Here is a 19,228-nt window from a genome sequence, read left to right on the forward strand (position 1 = left end):
CGAGGCTTCCGGAGCTGGAGGGGGGGGCGTAAGGACTCAGAGGACTAGGACCAACCAGGCTGTTTGGTTAAGAAGGAGACCGGCCATCTGAATGGGGGAGGAAATCACTTGCTCACTCCTCCCCGTCTCTTCTCCCTTTCCTCCTTTCCATCTTTTTCCCTTCTATGCCCACAATCTGTTGGGGATAGCATGACTGCTTATTGGTAAAGTCGGAGAAGTGGTAGTAATGTGCGAGTATACAGTACTCAGTACAGCCTCCTCCTGTTTACTGTTTACTACCACAACATTCCTCATTCCTACTTTCCTCTTATTCCTCTCCATGTCTGAATAATGCACACAGTGGAAGAGACGGCTAACTTGACCTTCTTTTTTTAGCTTTCTTAAACATGTGGAGCTCCACTTTTGCTATTAACCATGTGGACGCTTCTCTAAAATGCACTGGGTGCACTGACATTAACCTCTGATTAGCTGTTGTATTTATTTACTTATTTCACAACAAAAGTAATCTGGGATCTGAAGTAGAATGCAATGACTTTAGCATGACTTATATCAGGCTGTATTGAAACATAAGGATTCGTGTGGGTTTTCCCCTTCTTTACATACTACATAAATATGATTAAAGAGGGCACAGAGAGGCTGCTATGGGTTTCATAATGTCAAGAAGACATTAAGACATTGTAATATTAGTTTGACTTTACCTCTCAAGGCAATTCTGTATTTCCAGCGAGGACACAAAGGAGACAGCCGAGTCTTCAGAATGGTTACAGGGGCTTCTTGGCCGGATGCCACACGTTCTTAAAGCTTTAACACAGTGCACTTTGCCAACTTTCCCTTCCCCTGCACAATGCAGAGCACAGTGGTAACCACAAGTGGTTATTGCACTATGGTCTGTGGGTTAAAGCATTTAAAATGCAGCTATAGCATTAGCATGAAAATCAGATAATTTAAGTTGTGTGGAATATATTTATACACTCCCAGTTAATTCTGTATTGGAATGCTCAAATAATAAAACACACGTAAGTAGAACTACATAAGATGTGAAAAAACGTTTAAATCGAACATAACCATTACAATATATTAAAATTACATATATATGTAAAATGATTTTAGCCTATATACTATGTGAATTATCTTAATTTATATGCCATAAGGCATGTGGATGACGGAATCCCCGTGCATCAGCTTGAACCAGGTCAACTGAGGCAGGAAAGATGTGATCTGGAGCACAGAGTTATAGTAAGAGCTTTTAATAACGTACAGCAATTAGCATTTCAACAGAAAGCATATATCAGTTCACTAAAAAAGCTAATCAAAGCTAAAACAGCAAAAAATATCAACTTCCTCGTCATTATGAATAGTAAACAAGACTATAGTAAGTCTACAGCCACCCTGGCGGATGTTGATGTTTAGCAGGTATAATGTTTACCGTCTTAGCTAGCATGCTTGCATTTGCTAACTAGCACTAAACACAATTGAAGCTAATGGGAGTGTCATAACTTGTGCAGGTATTTCCAATGGACTGGAACACACTGATTAATTTACAGCATTTAATAGTGCAAACAGACCAATGTTTCGACTGATCTGTCTTCATCAGGATCAAAAGCATTTAGGTATGATCCACAGCATTGGACAAAATCAAATGTTAGACAGGTTGGCTCCAGATGAAAAAAGAAGTGATCACTAAAGTGAATACAGATCATCCTGATCCAGACATAAATGTGTGTACAAAGTTTCATACAGTTGGGTCTACCAAGACTTAAAATGTGGTCAACGTGTTTATATTTAAGAGAATCTCTGAATAGCCTGTTTGTTCCATAATCTCTGTTCTCATAGTCACTTTAGCTGTGTGACTTCTCCTATAAAACAGATGTAAGGCATAAAAAGAATATTTTACTTTCTGCCATGTTTGTATCTTGCACTCTGCACATTAACTGAAATATTGAAATATTAGTTTGAGAGAATGAGAGCAGAAGTGATACTGTAGCTCTGCAGCTATTATTGCCTTTTAGATCTTGAATATATGGTAACTGTCACCTCAGCATCACTGGATTTAATGTCTTCAGTCATGGAAAAGGGCTTAAAGGGCCTCCAAGATCAGTTACACAGACACTGTCCACGTACCACCACCTAGGTCATTCAGGTAAAATTTTCTAGTGAGTCACATTTAAAGAAATAAGACACTCATCAAAGATGCAGCGTGATAGGGAGAGGATTCCTACATATTAAAGGTACTACCACCATATACTTATGAGACCATAAAAGAAAATCACTGATTCTATGAAGAATGATTGCACAGTATTTGTGATACATTAGTGGATATTGATAAATAGCATTTAACTGATGGTGCTCCATCTAAACTAGAAAATCAGAAGGAATGTCACCTCGCCCTCAAAAGAGAAAACAGTATGCACTTACTCTAAAGCCTAAAACACAACTGGCTAGAATCATTGTTTGATAAAAAAAAATTAATTAATTATTTTAATGCTTTTCATGTAGATAGCTAAATGGGATATATAGTGTGTTATCTTAAAAAGGTAACTTTCTGAAAAGGTTTGGGACCACTTATAATTTACCCGCCATGATCTTACAGAGATTCTGATGAACTCTACCTGGCTTGAGAGTGTCACGCTACCTTTGTCCGTCATGTTTGTGTTTGTGCTGTTGAAGGGCTGCTTTAATCCAATTTGAAGTTCTGGATGGCCTTGTGGTCCAATAAGTAGTCTACGGTTTCAACCTTGAACTCTGCAGAGTGGACTGCTAAGCCTGTCCACAACAGGCTAAGAATATAAGGGCTCACTCTTAGCTAAAACAAATTGATTATACACTTTGGAAATTGTAAATGTAGTCAATGCACCCTATTCTTGATGCTTAATTTCTGAAAAATCCTAAATCTACCTTATATTTATATATGTACATAAATGTACACAATAGTGTTAACACTGTAATCTCCTTATTTAGATAAGAACCTCCTATATATTCATATTCATGGCAAAGTAGTGATCCCCCTCATTTCTGCCTTTAAAACTTTGCCCTGAAATAATGGTTAAATATACAGTTTTGACAACAAAGTTGAGCCCCAGGCACTTAACAGATACCCATCTTAAAGAAATTAATTACCTCCCTTGTTAATCTTGATATAATTAAATTTCTGAAGAATAAAATTTGCTGCCTTTTTTTCCCCTCCCCGCCTCGCTGCTATGGAGGCGAGCCGATAATGGCTGGCTCTCTAGCTAGCCTGCTGGCCAGGGACATGGGGACAGCCTAACATCCTGGGCCCCATGCTGTGCTATACCGCACTGTGCAAACCCACTCTCCTCATCCTACGCCTTCACTACTCATAGGGATAGGCGGAGAAAACGCCTCAATCAATGCGTTGCCATTCTGCGCCCGCTTGTGTTTCCTCAATCCTGGAGGAGATGGAAACTCTGGGCCTCCAAATTCTTGGTCTTAACATGTGATAATGTTGTTGAACGACTTGAGAGTTTTAGCATGCGGGCGCTGCTAATGAAGTTGTCGACACAGAGCCTCTGAAACTTACATGGTGGAGCCCTGGAGAGCCCACAGAGTTTTTTCTGTTATGGCTCACTTAAGAAACTCCTGTGTCTTTGTGTGACTTACTATCGTTTTTTTTATAGCACCTCCTGCAATGCTGTTAGATTTAACCCTGATTGCCTTGTGCAGAACAGGATTACCAAGCAGCAGTGTATTTTCTTGTCGCTATGTATTTATGTTTGTTTTCCTTTGACTAAGTTTTACGTCAGCTCCATTGTCAGGTTTGAGCCCGGGGAAAGACAGCAGAAAAGGCTGGAAAAGATCTTTCATTAGGTGCTGGCAGGGGGGCAGAAGAATGCCAAGGAGGGCAGGGGAGAAGTGGTAATATGTATGGAGTAGGCAAAATGCTACAACTAGATGGCAGAAATGCCAACATAGAGAATAGTTTGAGTTTGTGGAATCTGATTCAGGACTTTTCACTGTGGAGGTGTACATGCATCCTGTAAGCAGCAGTTTTCTGCTTAAAACTCAATACTAAATAATGGAGCACTATCTTTACATTTACTGCATTATGGCTTATCTCTAGCAGTTTGCATTTTCCACACATACTTTTGCAGTGGTTGTTTCTCTTCTGTAATAATGTGTTTAATTATGTATGTGGGAATGTCATTGGCAATGAGCCATTATATTATTATCACTTCAGTAATACTGTACAAATGTGAAAGGTTAAACAGTGGATGTTTGAGTGATGCAAAGTACATTGCTATACGAAAAAAGACTGCAGTGCAAAGATCACTCATTCAATTGATATAGTGAATATTTCAAATGTCTTTTGAATGATAGAAACATATTTGTTGTGTTTATCAAAAATATATAACTTCCCCACATAATCAGGGCAACCAATGACAACTTATTGGCAAGAATATTAATTGCATTTTAATTGAGTTAATTGCAAGTCATAGGGACTTTTTGGATGATTAAATGATTAAATTCAGATTTTTACCAATGAATATATTGTTAACTGGTTCAGCAGCTGGTGATAAATCAATCTGTGAGTTGATTATTCCCATCCCTAGAAAGTACTTCTGTTAACTACCCCCATTATTCCACACTAACCTTTTTGTTTAGACTGGCCCAAAAGCTCGTTTTTCTCTTAGTCTCCTGCCTTCTGTCTAAGGATCATTTATTTCATTGTTTTGTACAAAAATATATTATCTGATACAGTGTTCTCTATTTTGTCTTTTAACGGAAAAACAGAACATCTAAAATTAGCTTCAGAAAATGGTGAAAGAGAACAAACAAGGCAATCCATTAGTGAGGATGGGTTATTGGCTGACTTGCCTCTTCTCATGGCGGCCCATTAAAAGTGGTAATGTCTGCCTGCAGCAGTGCCTGGGGATGAAGAAGGAGGCCATGGAAGGCATATTTCACATGCATCAGACACTGGAATTAAATAGACCAATGTTCCCTAAAAAGACTGAAGTACATCTCTTTCTGATGTGCGTCCCGGGCAAAAATTCATTGATCTTAGAATGTCCCTTGGCAATTATAAAATATTAAATCCAAGTCGCACTTTTCGGCTCGGCTTAATTTTTTTTTCCTCGCTTTTCACTGCTTTCCATTTGACCAATTTAGAAAAAAAAGTTAGAAATGGATGGCCATGAAAAAAAAGGCACTGATAATAAAGACTGTGCCCACTTTTAGATATCTTTTGTTATGTTTCTGTATTGTTTTTCTGGAAATCTCAGATCATTAAATGTGATGAGGTCCCAGCAAAACGAGAGTGCCTGAAACATTTCTTATTAGAGCATCAGAGTAGTGTAAGCCGGGACCATAAATGACTGATGATTGAAGCACACGGGGGACTGAAATTTGTATGATAGCTTTATTCCTGAGCACAAGGTCTTCTGTACCACTGGTGCTGGTTTCAGCACTCTGGGGACAATAAATATTTGTCAGCTGCTTTCCATTAGGTCGGTGGCCCCGGTGCTCTCCTCCCTGGCCCCTTTATGTCCCTCAGAGATTACAGAGGGGTCTACAGTTAATTGCCCAAATCATTAAATTTAACATATATCTCAATAAATATAATCAGCCAGCTGTTTGACAAGGTACACAGTTCATTAAGTCCCCTTGCTTGTTTGTCGTTTCCCTAATTAAGATTTAGAATCGATCATTGAGTGTCTAATGTACAGTGTAGCTCGGTTTGCACGGAGAGTCTCTCTGCTCAAACGAAAAAGGAATGGCATCCGCTTGCTAAAGCTTTACCATTTAGCACACTGACTGCAATGGGAATTAGACATCCTGTGCTAATTAGGGAGGCCAATTAACTGTGAAATTCAGGCGTTTTTGACAAATAATCTCAGCAGAATTCAGACATCACCAAGCGCATGAATGTTATCGGTCCTGAATGGAGAGAGCATAAAGGCTATTGGCTCTGATGCTGTTTAAGATGCTTGCTGGTGTTGCTGAATATGTTGTGTGCTCCCAGCGGTGTCTTGTTCTTGTCAGTTAGCGTGCAGTCTAACCTAATGATGCCCACGGTTCCTGAATGGGGCCACCCTTAATGTACATGCCCACTAAAATACATATATATGATGCCCTACTGTATACTTTTCTGTTCAGTTAAACAATAGGTTAGATTTGATGTGGCTGTTGTTCAGTGTACTAAACCATTATATGGATAATAGGGGAAACAATTGAAATCTGAAATATGGCAGTGTAGTGAGAGAAAAAGAATTGTTATAAACACAGATTGCTGCTGTCATGGGGTAGAGTGTCACCAGGTCTGGCTCCGGTCTGGCCTCTAAGCAAGTACAACAATGTTGCCCAATACTTGACCTCTATTCTCTTTTCCCGAAACAAAGAATTGGCATCACCAGAGATCAGAGTGTGTCTGTGTCTCCCATTCCCATTTTGATTCATGATCACATGTATTTTTTAGATTGCATAAATTATGTATTTGTTGAACTAATGAACGCCCTCCACTGATAGAACTTTGCTATAGATGTGATTTGGCTGAATAAGACCTGCCTGCCCTTCTGGTACAACAAGGTCCAGAGAGCCACAAAATGTAAACATACCTCCTGGGCTGGCCTGTATCACTACACACCACTGATTTGTGTTTGTGTATGTGTGTGTATTGAAGTGTGTGCAGTTATGTGTGTGTGGTCTGACTTGTTGACAACTATAAAACAGGCCCCTGCTGTCTTTATTACCTGTCCAACCTATCCCAACTGCTTTGTTCCTGCAATACATAGAAACACATTTTACCGTGCTTGCGTTGGCGCTTTCTATTCAGTTGGAGTCTAATAGAAAGGCGCCATTACACCATGGAAAGCAATGGCTGTGGGTGTGTGCTGAAGCTGTTTGGATACCAGGCAGCGCCGGAGGTGTGTTTGCTGGGCGCCAGTGGGCAACTCCTGCAGCTGCCCGCCTCAGGTGCCAGAAGAATTGAGTACTTCCTTTTACAAGATGTGTAATTATTATGGCAGACAAGGGTGTGGATTTAAACCAAGTCAATATGTAGATAAGCGTTATATACACACACATACACACACAGCTGCCTGGAAAATGATGCTGTTGTAGGTGGTATAATAAAGCAGGTTGCCAAAATGCTGTGCAGGTAGGAAGGAAGCCTTCTGGGCCTGTGGAAGAGGAGTAAACCTGATGGGAGGAATGAGGCCTCCAGGAAAGTGCCAGAAAAACTGTAATGAGAAACTCCTTAACTGCATCCAAATTTTGTGATGCTGCATGCCATTATTACCACCAAACCCACCTAGACTACTAATTGACAGTGTATTGTATGATTTTAATTTTTGAAATTGCAGTGCCAAATTTACCAAACTGTGGAATTAATAGACTTCTATGTCTATCTCACATTTATCAGCAGAACTAGTAGTAGTAGTATAAGTAGTATATTTTGATCCAAGTTGAATTGACATATCCAAATGTCCAAAATTGTAAAGGAAACATTTATTTCTGAGTAGCTATAAAAACTCTGTGAGCTTCTCACCCTGGCAGCTTTTTGGATGAAAAACAATGTCACTGTTGGTCACAAATGTTCACAGAGGCACTCTACAAAAAAAGAATCCTCCAGTAAAGTTTTGGTTTGTCTTTCTGGGCCATCTATATAAAACATGAAACTCTACTCTTTCCCCAGAAGAGCCTGGATTTTAATCAGACCTGCTCTTCAGACAGCCGTTTCCTGTCTCTTATACTTAGCAGGCGTCACATCAGGTGCACGGGGACCTGTGACAGCAGTGCTGGAGCTGAGCCTGTGATGGCTAAATGATGTCAAAAAATGGCCCCATTTATGTCAATTTGAGATCAAGGACCAATTCACAGTGTGAACTTCCGCCGTTAATGTGCTGTCTAATCTCCCCCCATCTGCATATCTACTGTGGCCCCTTGTTGCGTTCCTTTTCTTGTAAGTGAAACGTCTTACTGCTCATATGAGGATTTATGTGAAGACTGACAGTTCAGCATACAGCACATGCCTGCAGAGCGACGGGATCCGTCGTGCTGCCTTTCGTTCTCTTATCTCATTCTCAAGTCAGTGTCTGTTACTGCTCGGATTCTGTGTTATTCAGTGCCATGCTATTTTGCTAGCCTCCTCTTTTACCTAATTAGGCCATTTGCAGGATGCTTTCCCTTAGTGTGGTCATTTATGTTCGATGCCATTCTGAACTGATAGGCTTTTTGTTAACTGGTTGTTCCTATTTGGAACGTTTCGCAAAGACATCAAAGGGCGGACCACAAGCCTCATTTGGCAACTTCTCCCAGTTATCCATCGGCTGCAAAACACCCCAGTGCCTTGATTATTAACTCAGTCACCACCCTCTCATTCAACTTGAATTAAAAATTAAAAACCAGCAGAAATGACAGTGCCACACCATTGAAAGTAAAGTGTGCAAAACCAACAAGGGCTCATTAGCGAATAGTTCTGAAGACAAGCATTCTGACTTGAGACTCATTACACTTCTCCTATTTTAACTCTAATTGGGTTCATTTTATATATGAAACGCCTTGAATATTTAATGCTGAAAAAGTTCTACTTCTGATACTTTATGTAGCCAAAGATACTTGGCCTGCGTTAATTGTCCAGGTCATCAGGCAAGCTGTTAGCGATTTCTCTGTTACTTTTGCTCTCGCCATAGAAAATAACAGAGAGGAAAGACATTGAACACATTATTTGGTGGACTATATTGATTGGGTTATGATCTTCAGACAAACAAACCTGATTTATAATCACAACAACAATATCCTCAACTGGATTGTTATATGAGCTGCTGTATTGCTGTTGTACTACTGTGATTATAGGCAATAGGAATTTCTACTCTTTTAATAAATAATAATAACCAATATATATATATAATACCTCACAATCCTATATGGTGTTGCCAACCTAAGCTACAAAGACCCAGCTAATAAAGCCTTTGTAGTACTTAACAAGTTGTTCAGCTAGCCAGGCTAAGAGCATTTTAATTAAACAGATTAAAAACAATGTTATGGTTTCTTCATCTGGTTGCCTTCACACAATCTTTTGTTTCTCTCAGGTTGAAAAGAAAGGGGGAGATGTGGGGGGGCAAGATTGTGTTTCCAGGCAGGAAAGTTTGAAGTTCTTTGTTTGGAAGCGAGGTTCCGGGTGCAGCACACTATTTAGCTCGGTGACCCTGTGACTGTCTTCTGAGGAATTGTATGAGCAGCCCTGCAGAATAGTGCTCCAGGGTCAGCTTTCATCTTAGCAGTAACCTGTGGACTTTGAAACTCAGGGCGATGGAATTGCAGCTTTGTCAGTACACTACTAATTAGAAAATTCCTGACCTCGAGCAAGATGTTTTAATTATGTGTTGTGTCAACGAGTTTGCAGATTTAATCCACCGTTGATACACACTCAAGTGTGCAAACTGTGTCGCACATTGTAGTAGATCAAGTGGAATGGTGAAGGGAATTTTTGCTCCATCTTTCTCTGCCCCGAATAACCTTACGCCTTTCCTGCACCATGTTTGTTAAAAGCCATCACATGCTTAAGTAGCCAAATTAGACGTGGAGTTAATGTGTTAGCTCGTGAAAAAGCTGGTCTGATTCGCCTTGGTTTGAGGGAGGCTGAACAATGTGACAGTGTTGTGCTGGGTGTGAGCTCTCTGTTGCAGTGAGTCAGTGTGAGGGAAGGCAGGAAGGGGTTAAACAGAAATTGAGCGGGGATGCTGGGGGCAGCAGTGCTGCAGAACATAGCAGTGTTCGTGCGAAGGCAAGTCATTTCCCGAAACACTGCAGACACATGGCCTGCGGCGCTCTAAAACCTTTGGAGACCAAAATGGCTTGCAGGAGTTAGAAGTAATAAGGTGTTTTTTTGCCTTCTTTCTCCTTGACTGAAATTCTGCACGGTTGCTATGCATTGCCATGGAGCTGTGTAGCTGTTTTTATGGTTTATGTGGGTATTAAGATGCTCTGCAACTGGCCATTTTTCAGATTTGTTGTTCTTTAGCTGTGAAGCAAATGGAAGTTGTTTGTTTTGAAAGTAATTCCCTCATATTTTTGCCATGATCAGAATGCTAGACCTGACTCTTATTATCGGTTTGTATTTTTGCCCTTTATTCTTTCAGTTTTTCTTTCTGCTGTTAACAAAATGACAAATTAACTAAAGCATGTATGAGACAAGAAAATAGCAAATGTGTTTCTCTCTGCTCCATTTTTTAAAAAAGCACAGTGACAATTGCAGCCTCTTGCTTATAGTTTTTACAGAAAAGGAACCTGTTATAGGAACAAAGGCTGTTCTGTGTCGGTGCATGAACACAGAGCTGTGGTATTAGTCCATCCTGACCTCTCTGATTATCAGTGGGCTGAACCAAAACCCTTTTCATCCTTTCCCCTGGTTCTGTTAATCTTGGCTGCCTTGTCTGCTTCAAAGAGAGGCTCCAGCATATAATCTGGGTATGTACATCTGTGAATTATTATTCTAATTCTTTATACGTTTATTAGAGCTGAATAAACTCCACATCAAATACATCACTCGGGCAATGTCAGAAAGCCCCGGGCAAATCAGCCAACATCTGTTAACTCTTTCAAAATGGCCTCATCCAGCATGTCTGTGGGCGTAGAGGAGCGAGAAAAAGGAGAGGCGAGCGAGTGAGAGAGAAAGTCTCTGTTGCTGATTAATGGCGGCCATAGGAGAGGCGTTTTCAGGCCGAGTGTGGAGATGAAGCGGGGCTGCACTCCCACGGCTGGGCTCCACACTGTAAACACTGTGAAGGGACGAGGCAGCGTTCCCCAACTGAAATGCGGCGTGGAGGAGAACATGTGGGAAAGCTTTGTGTCCTGGCAAATAGTCAGTCAACCAGGCAGTCAGTCAGTCTTTCAGTCTGTAAATTAGTCAGCCAGTCAGTGAGTCAGTTAGGCACTCAGCCAGTCTGCCAAACAGCGTGTCCTTCACTCAGCCGGCATGTAAGCCAGTTTGTCAGTCGGTCATGTAGTACAAGAGTACCTGCAACCCACTTTAAAGGTTCTACCAGCCAGTTGCACTTAGCAAATACTGCTGGATAACCAAACCACGCTTACAACCTGTCACAGTGGCCAGCATCATATGGAAAATTCATCAATATTGGACAAATGTCTGCTGTTAAACACGATGGTTTCAACTTTTAAAAAACACCACCTGGTTCAGCTTTTTGCTTCGCTTCTTTGTTTAGCTTGTCAACAGTCTGTCTCTGTTGTGCTATATATGTCCTCCTTGCCTGAAGCCTAGACATCAGAGTTTAAACGGATTTTTCAGCATCAAAGTAGTAACAACAAAAGAGTAATGTTGCATCATGAACAGCTTATCTGTTTCTCAACCAACATGGGGCTAGTCTTTAGCTCAACATGAATGCTGAGCAATGTTTCCCCCGCAGTTTTGGTGAACACAGTATGTTAGCTAGGGTGCTGCCACATACCGGTACATACTGTACACGTGTGTGTTGTTCTACCATGCAGCCCATCTGCAACTTCTGCTGTGAGGAGTGGAGTGCTGAGACAGCAGGTTGGCTTGTGCAGGGCCGATCAGCTCTGTGTGCCTGGCAAAGCGGGCCATTAACCCACCGCCCTAAGGTGTGACCTGGGCCAAATCCAATATTGGCTTCGGCATCAAGGCACAGGTGCCACTCAGGGTTCAAAGCCACAGATCAGCAAGAACCCCACCACCGCTCCTGCCTCACCCCTCTTTCCCTTCTCAAACAATAAAGGACTGAATGTAAATTCCTCAAGACACCTACAAGCACCACTGCTGCCGCTGCACAATTGGAGACAGGGAATTAAAAGCAGAGAGAGAGAGGATGAAAACATACATTATTAATCAAAAGTAAATTTAGCAAAATGGGAATTCATTTTAGTCCTCTCAACCTTGAACATGACCTGCTGGCTTTGTCCTCCTATTAAAAAAATTCAGATTTCCTCTGTGCCTCTGAGTGTCATAGATGTATTCAACAATGGACGAGGTGTCCAAACATGGAGGCCCAGTCCTTCCAAAAGCACATAATAACACTTACAGGTATTTGTTAGAGTAACATCTTCAGTAGGAACATGTGGGCTTACATGTTGCCCTGTATAGGGTTTTGGAATTTTGTAGACAATAAGAAAAATACGCTAGAATAACGCTAGCCTTATCCTTCTTATTAATTATTGTGGATAAGATCTCAATTATTGCCAAGTTCCATCATTTAAAAGTAACCTTATTAAAGTTGCTTAATATTACACCTACATTACTCTTGACACGTAGCTGGATCATTTATAAATCTTATGTAAGTTTATGCACACAAGGAGTTATTGAAATTTCCCATGTCAGAATGGGCACGGGCGAAATTTGTCACATATTTCTGTTTTTCCTTTATTCTGTATTTTATTCTATTGGATTGTTTTCCAGATACTGCACTCTATTATACTAATTGCCAGCTATACAAGCACACTCAGGCTCGCTCTTTCTGCTTTTGTGTGCAAGAACATGTGTGTGCGGGAAACCGTGGAAGAGTGAAATAGTGTGAAATAATGTGTCTGGCCCATTGGCACGTTGTCATGTATGTCAACAGAATGTGGCTGAAGACCAGAGCCGGCAAAGAGGCCTTATTACAGACAAGCTCTCCTCTCCTCTCCTCTCCTCTCCTCTCCTCTCCTCTCCTCTCCTCTCCTCAGGTTCTATGCACTGCACTCTCTCTCTGTGTTTTCTCTCTGTCCCCCGCTCCAAACAAGTCAAATGTCTGAAGAGATGTATCGAAGTATCCCTGCGCATTCTGTACGATGGATATGTCATATGACATAATGCCTCCAAGCGCCCGTCACAGATAAAATGACAGATGCTGTTTTTTGCCTCATGGATCTTTCTTGGCCAAGCTGATTTTGAGACTTTCAGTTTTGCTCTCCCCCTCTCTCTCTCTCTCTCTCTCTGTGCTGCTTTTCTCTTCTCACTTTTTCTTTTCATCCACCGTGACCTTACAAAGCCTGCCATTTTGTTTTTCAGTGAATTTCAGACACAATTGCTGTGTAATTGCGGGCGACAGGGAAAGCGTGGTTGTTGATGTCTTGCTTTCCCTTTTAACTGACACTCAGCCATCTGCTTTGTTTGGTGTTGGTGTTTACCCCTCCCATCCGCACTCCCTCCTCCACAACATGATTTCCTGCATGTACTGGCGAGAGGGATTGGTCTCCATAGATACCAACAACAACATATCGGTGTTTGGGTTGCTGGCATGTGGAGGGCATATAAAGACAGAGGGTAGAGGAGAGGCTGCGTTGAGTGAATTCCTGGACAAGCGCTGACCTTTCTGCCTGTATTTGGATCACTTAAGGCTGCCCCTGTCCCTGAAGGGAATGAGGCATACTGGGAACTGTGGCACACTACCTAGGCAGTGATATCTGGCTATACTCGCTGTCTCCCTCTTCCCCACCATCAACCATTGTGACCACCCCAGCACTGAGTGCCTTTGGCTACTAATGCCCATCAGTCCAGGTGGACGGATGGCTTTGATTTGTAAAATCTGTGGCCCTGTCGTCAGGCTTACTTGTGAGTGGCAGTAATTGGCATGGCAGTAGGCAGGCCCATCTTTCACATGTGGTCAGTCATGAATGACCTGATTACGCCGGGGTCGCTCCCCAACGTGAGGGTCTGGTGTGCCCCAGGATGCCGGGGAGCAGGCAGTACCCGCTTGCACCTCAACCCACAGCCCTCCCAGCATGACAGCATTACTGACCAGAGACCAGGGCCGGACTGGGAATAATAATTTATGCTGGGAATCTAACATCAGCCAAGGCCAATTTCCAAAAGACAGCGTATTCTGTAGCCATTTTGTTGAAATGTGTTTTTCTGTTCATTGTTTATGCCAGTAACACAATAACCGATTGCCAATAACAAAAACGGCTTCAACAGACATCCAAATTAGTTTTCTAGAGTTAGTCAGTTGCACTTCCATTATTCACATACAATCCTCTTTGTTTTGCACCTGACATTTCCTCATTTATTTATTTCATTCTGCATTTTTAAAGGGTAGCTACACATCAGAACTGACTTTCCCAGGAGTGAGGGCGCAAAAAATAGAAAATGCAAGGACATCGACATAGAGCTGGTAGTCAGAGCTATCCAGCCATGTGAAGCTACTTTCAGACGTACAGAATAGACCTCAGAGTCTTACTTGTTTCGTCACAGTTAGGGAATTTCTGCTAAAACAAACAGTGAAATCCAAGGAGACACATATTAGGTACTTTTACACGCAATATATTTTGTTGGAAAAAACACACATGAATCTATGGGATCATATGTACAGAGGAAAAAAACTCACTTGCCTGACACTGCGAATTCTCCCGGTGCTCCTGATGCCAAAGACTGTAGATGTGGCAGGCGGATGTTGGCAAGAACAGTGGCCTGGCTACCCTCACTCATCATCCAGCATCCAGGGGTCAAAGAGTGTACTGAAGGAAATTTGAGACAAAGCACCATCATACACTGCACACAAAGACAAGCATATGAGGGGGCGGGTACTGGAGGGACTTTGGTTTGGTTCTTGTAAATTCATACTCATCATGTGTTTGCAATTAAGGCCTGCATGTACCGTGTGTTTACAGAGTGGTGCAATCAATGTAATTGTGAGAGGGTGTTCCTGACTGAAATGTCTGTCTTATTTCTCTCTGCCTGGGTTCAAGTGGGCACTTGCTGGATTTGTTTCCCAGTGTTTCTCATTGCCAAATGTAAATCCATCTCTTGACTTGTGTCAGCCTCTGTATACACTCCCTTTTTTTTTATCGTTCTCATTTTTCCTGGATCAAATAAAGACAACGAGTGCTTCATTTCAGAGTGGGACATCAGCTCAGATCTATGTCAGCAGCAGGGAAATCTGTTCATATTCAGGGGGATGTAAAGAGCCATAGAACACACAAGTTAAAATGATAGTTTCCCTCTCCGTCGTCGGAGCGCGTCACTGATGTTTCTCTCAGCCTCGTGTTCAGCTAGTTGAAGTAAAAAATCTCTAAACACTGCTGCACCTGTAGATCTGGACATTATTAGTGCATGTTTTTGATCTCATTCGTGCTCTCCAAGAGGGATTATTTTTCTTAATTGGAGGTGTATACATTCTTAGAGGCCACAGCATTCCTTGCTATTGATTCTGTCAATGTGTTCAACAACAACAACCTCATTTATGGGACTATGGGAATCATAGAATTGCTTTCTTCTGAACTGTTACTGTTTCACCTTTGACCGCAACACAGAAACAGATCTTTTTCTTCACTAATGACAAAGTGAGGACAAATTCCCTGAAAGAGAAAATGCAAAACAAACATTTATAGAGAAGAAAATAAGGTTAATGAAACCCAAACAAAAAAAGCAGTCATTTGATGTTTCTGATGATTGAATGATTTTATTTTCAGCTCACCTAAAAAGTCACATTGTCATGAATGAAGTCAGTACACTCAAGCAATTGGAGTGCAGTGGGATCAGTGTGTTGCCGAAGATCATTATTGGAATGTTAATTAATATCAAGCACCTTCAGAGGTTGATACTCTCCTCCTGCCATGATTAATTTTAGGATTCGTACACAGCTTTGGAAGAGTATGGCTACTGCCCTGCTAGCAGCTCTGTGGGGCTGTACCTAAGCACAGCAGTGCTTTCAGCTAAAGGCTAACATCAGGTTGCTAACATGCACATGAGGACAGTGTTTAAATGCTCTTGCTAAGCAGGTATAATGTTTGCCATGTTCAACACCTTAGTTATCCTTGTTAGCATGCTAACAAGTGATAATCAGCAGCTGAGGCTGATGGGAATGTGATTAGTTTTGCAAACATTTAGTCATAAATAAAAATACTGAATATACTGAAAATTTGACCTGATGATGGCACTAATAGAAAGGTTAGGACTATCAACTATCTGTACACAATTTATGGGAATCCATTCAATGTTGTTTTGACTGACATTCCCATCCCTAGAGCCATGCCGCTAGCGTAGCTAAATGTTGCTAAAGGTCCTGAACTATAAATGTTCATTTGTTGATTACGTGTAAAACTACAAACAGCTGTAGAATTGAATATCAGTGACCATCTTTAAGAAGTTTAAAAAGTTACTTAAGTTACTTACAGTTACATTATTACATTTGTTGATGCTGTTTCATTTTACATGAATGGTGCCTTTTCCGTTTGTATGCTCTGCTTTTGAAATTATCCCTGTTCACAGTATCTACCTGGGTGTTCTGTTTATTCCAAGCACAACGTTGTTCCTGTTACTGGAAACAAACTGGAAATAGGTTGCATCACTGTCGTGGTATATTAATTAATAAGTTAAGCTATATCAATCTTCAAAAACTATGGACTTGTAAATGTAAAATGTGAAGGAGCCCTATCTCACCTTTTGACCCCTTCCTGTGTCTGCAGGTTTCAGGCAGCACGGCGGGTTCCTTGGCCAGCTCCTCCACCCCATCCACGTCATCGCGCCAGTACACACGGCAACGCATCACTCGCGTCAACCTCAGGGACTTAATTTTCTACATGGAGCAGGAGAGAGAGACCGCCCACTCCCTCCTCCTTTACCGTGCCCTGCTGAAGTAGCCCGTGCTCTGCTCAGCACCCACCTCCTCCTCCTCCTCCTCCTCCTCCTCCTCCTCCTCCTCCTCCTCTTCCTCCTCCTTCCCAGCCACGTGCCTTCAGATCAGGTCTAATGTTTCAACTCTGTGTCTCCATATGTACTGTAGTGACGTTTGATGTAGCTTTTAATAGGAAGAGAGACTGAGAGAGACAAAAAAACGTACAAAAATAAGACTGTTGTTCCGTGTCTTCTCCGTTTAGATTCACTGTGTGTGTTTAGATTATTCAGTTTAAAGGCCATATCATGTTCTTTGTCTTGAAGTTGAATTTGTCAAAGGAACAAAGCTGTTTTTGTGTCGCACGACTTGACCCAGAACTGGTTCCATGTATGTTGGGTAGCTATTTATTTGATGTCGTTGGCAGTAGCTTCAATGAACAACCTCAAAGTTATGATTTTTTTGGCCAAGAGAATTATGTTCACACCTCTATACAGCCTACGATATTATCCACGAGCTATTTGTTGAACATAGTTCAATGAATTTTTAGTTTAGCTGAACTCAATAACTAATAAAGAGACTGATTTGTATACCGAGACACCCTTTTGAAACATATAGATTCCAAATAACAGCATAATGTTTCCTTACTGTATGTGTAAATAGTTCTTTTTGAATTATTTTACAGCATGTATATTTTTATTTGTATTAGCTTTGTAAGAAAAGGAATAACCCGTGTCAATACTATTAAACCTGATGTTTTATAAAACCATGTGCTTTGAATTGTCAAAATCAGACAGTTTGTTTGTCCTCATGACCCTTCTACAAAGGTCATTAAACTAAATCATGGTCGCACTATGACACCAGTTTCTGATTGGTCACCCTTGTTGAGTGAGTCACTTTTTTTCTTGCCCACACATAATGTGAACATTGTTTGTATGGCTAGATGTGTGTAAGTTTTGTACTATCATGCTCACTTCTTCAAACACTTAACTGGTTTAGAAGGTAAGTGTTGATGAGATTAAACACTCAGCACAAACATTCCATTATCTTTTCCTCTCACTGTCCTGTCTGCACATTACTAACCTTTGAAAAAGTTACATTTCAACTATTCTCCATTTTGCTAGTGGGTCCCTGGAGCCCCCACCTGCTTTGGTAATGACTGAATGACAAAGGTTGTCGATGAAGCAGTTTATGTCCACAGCACTTGTTTGTATTTTAATCATACAGCTGTAAAGTATTGTTTAACTGTAGCAGGAAACAGTTGATTCCAGCCTAAAATTGAGTTTTTGTTTTTGTATTACTGATTGAAGAGAAGAATAAGACAAAACACCTGCTTTTTACATGTTGTGTTGCATTGCCGCCTTGTCATTATTATTATTGTTTTTTGTTTATTTTTTGGGTTTTTTTTTTTTTACAAATTGTTATTATGTAATATTGTCCATCATGTTTTTTCTATTTAACTAAATATCTTGGCCTCTATGCAGCTTTTCTTGTCATATTGAAATTTATTTAATTATGGGTGACATTTGAAACAATTGCTGTGCATTGTACATTTTGACAGCACTTTTTTAATCTATTTTATCTGACAACTGAAAGCTGTCACTGTATTATAGCAAAGGAGTTACTCTTTTAAGTAGTAAACGGTATTGCCAACTTATGTCAAGACACTTATTTTTAACAAGTAATATATTTTCTTTTTTTTGGATTGGCTTTTATGCTTAATGCATTTTCATAACTTTTATCTCCAAAATACCATGTTTTAAAAACAAGCACAACAATATCTATTGTGGTGATTTCAAATGATTTTATTAGTGATTTCTATGGTTTCTGGTGGTTTCACAGGAGGGCATTTCTACTACTACTACAGCTTTTTAGCCAAAATGTTAGGACAATATTAATGATCTAAACAGATGGGAGAAATAACATTTCAATGTAAGGATGATTTGTAAATATTGTTTACAAAACTATGTGTTTATTAGAACCACGTTATTTTTGGTAAACTCTTGTACATATCTTGAAAATTTCCTGTTTGTGTGAACAAAACTATACTTATGTATTTGTACCTATTTTGTAAAGGAATAAATAAGCTGTTTACTAAACTGAGCAGATGCTGACATGTCCATTTCTTCCTTTGTTTTACTCTAATTTCATACATAATAAAATGTCTGTAGCTATGTAGGAGTCTTTTTTACATTTTACTCTAAAATGTCTTAATAACTCAGCAATATGTTCCCTCTGTTGATGCCTCACTCTAACTAAACTGTTAAAATTTAGCAAGACGGTTTTACCAAAGTCAACTACTAATTCAGCCTGCTTCATTTCCATTTCTAACATTGCACGTTAAGTACAAACTGAGTCAAGCGCTGCTGCGCTCAACTATGAAAAGTCCCCCTAGGTTTCTGCTGCTAATTAAGCAGAAGCATTTTTGAAAAGACCAAACTGTTTAACTCAGTGCAAAATATTGGAGTTTGGGAGCATATTGGTTTTTTCAAGATCTCTGGCTATTCCTCAGTCCCTCTGGAGCTATAGCCCACTGATCTGAATTCAGCCCTGTAGACGACCCTCCTCCCACATGTGCGTGGGTACAGTAGGCTGTTTATAAGGTTTCATCAGTTCAATTACAGGACAGAGAGATCAACCTACTGAATATAACAGCCACATACATATTTACGTGGTTCAAGCTGGCATTATCTGCGATAAACGCTTCT

General features: G+C 40.6%; 1 protein-coding gene across 3 annotated transcripts in view; it reads left to right on the forward strand.

The window, feature by feature from the left end:
- LOC123958726 (transcription initiation factor TFIID subunit 4) overlaps nt 1–18,629 on the forward strand; it is an 81,732-nt gene extending 63,103 nt beyond the window's left edge. For all 3 annotated transcript variants that reach the window (XM_046032288.1, XM_046032290.1, XM_046032289.1), the window contains exon 14: nt 16,375–18,629. In XM_046032288.1, coding sequence (XP_045888244.1) covers nt 16,375–16,548 — 174 coding nt within the window. In that variant the 3' untranslated portion in view covers nt 16,549–18,629. The remainder of the gene's footprint in view (nt 1–16,374) is intronic.
- The last annotated feature ends 599 nt before the right edge of the window (nt 18,630–19,228 follow it).

The sequence above is a fragment of the Micropterus dolomieu genome, linkage group LG20, assembly GCF_021292245.1.
Source record: "Micropterus dolomieu isolate WLL.071019.BEF.003 ecotype Adirondacks linkage group LG20, ASM2129224v1, whole genome shotgun sequence".
Lineage (NCBI taxonomy): Eukaryota > Metazoa > Chordata > Actinopteri > Centrarchiformes > Centrarchidae > Micropterus > Micropterus dolomieu.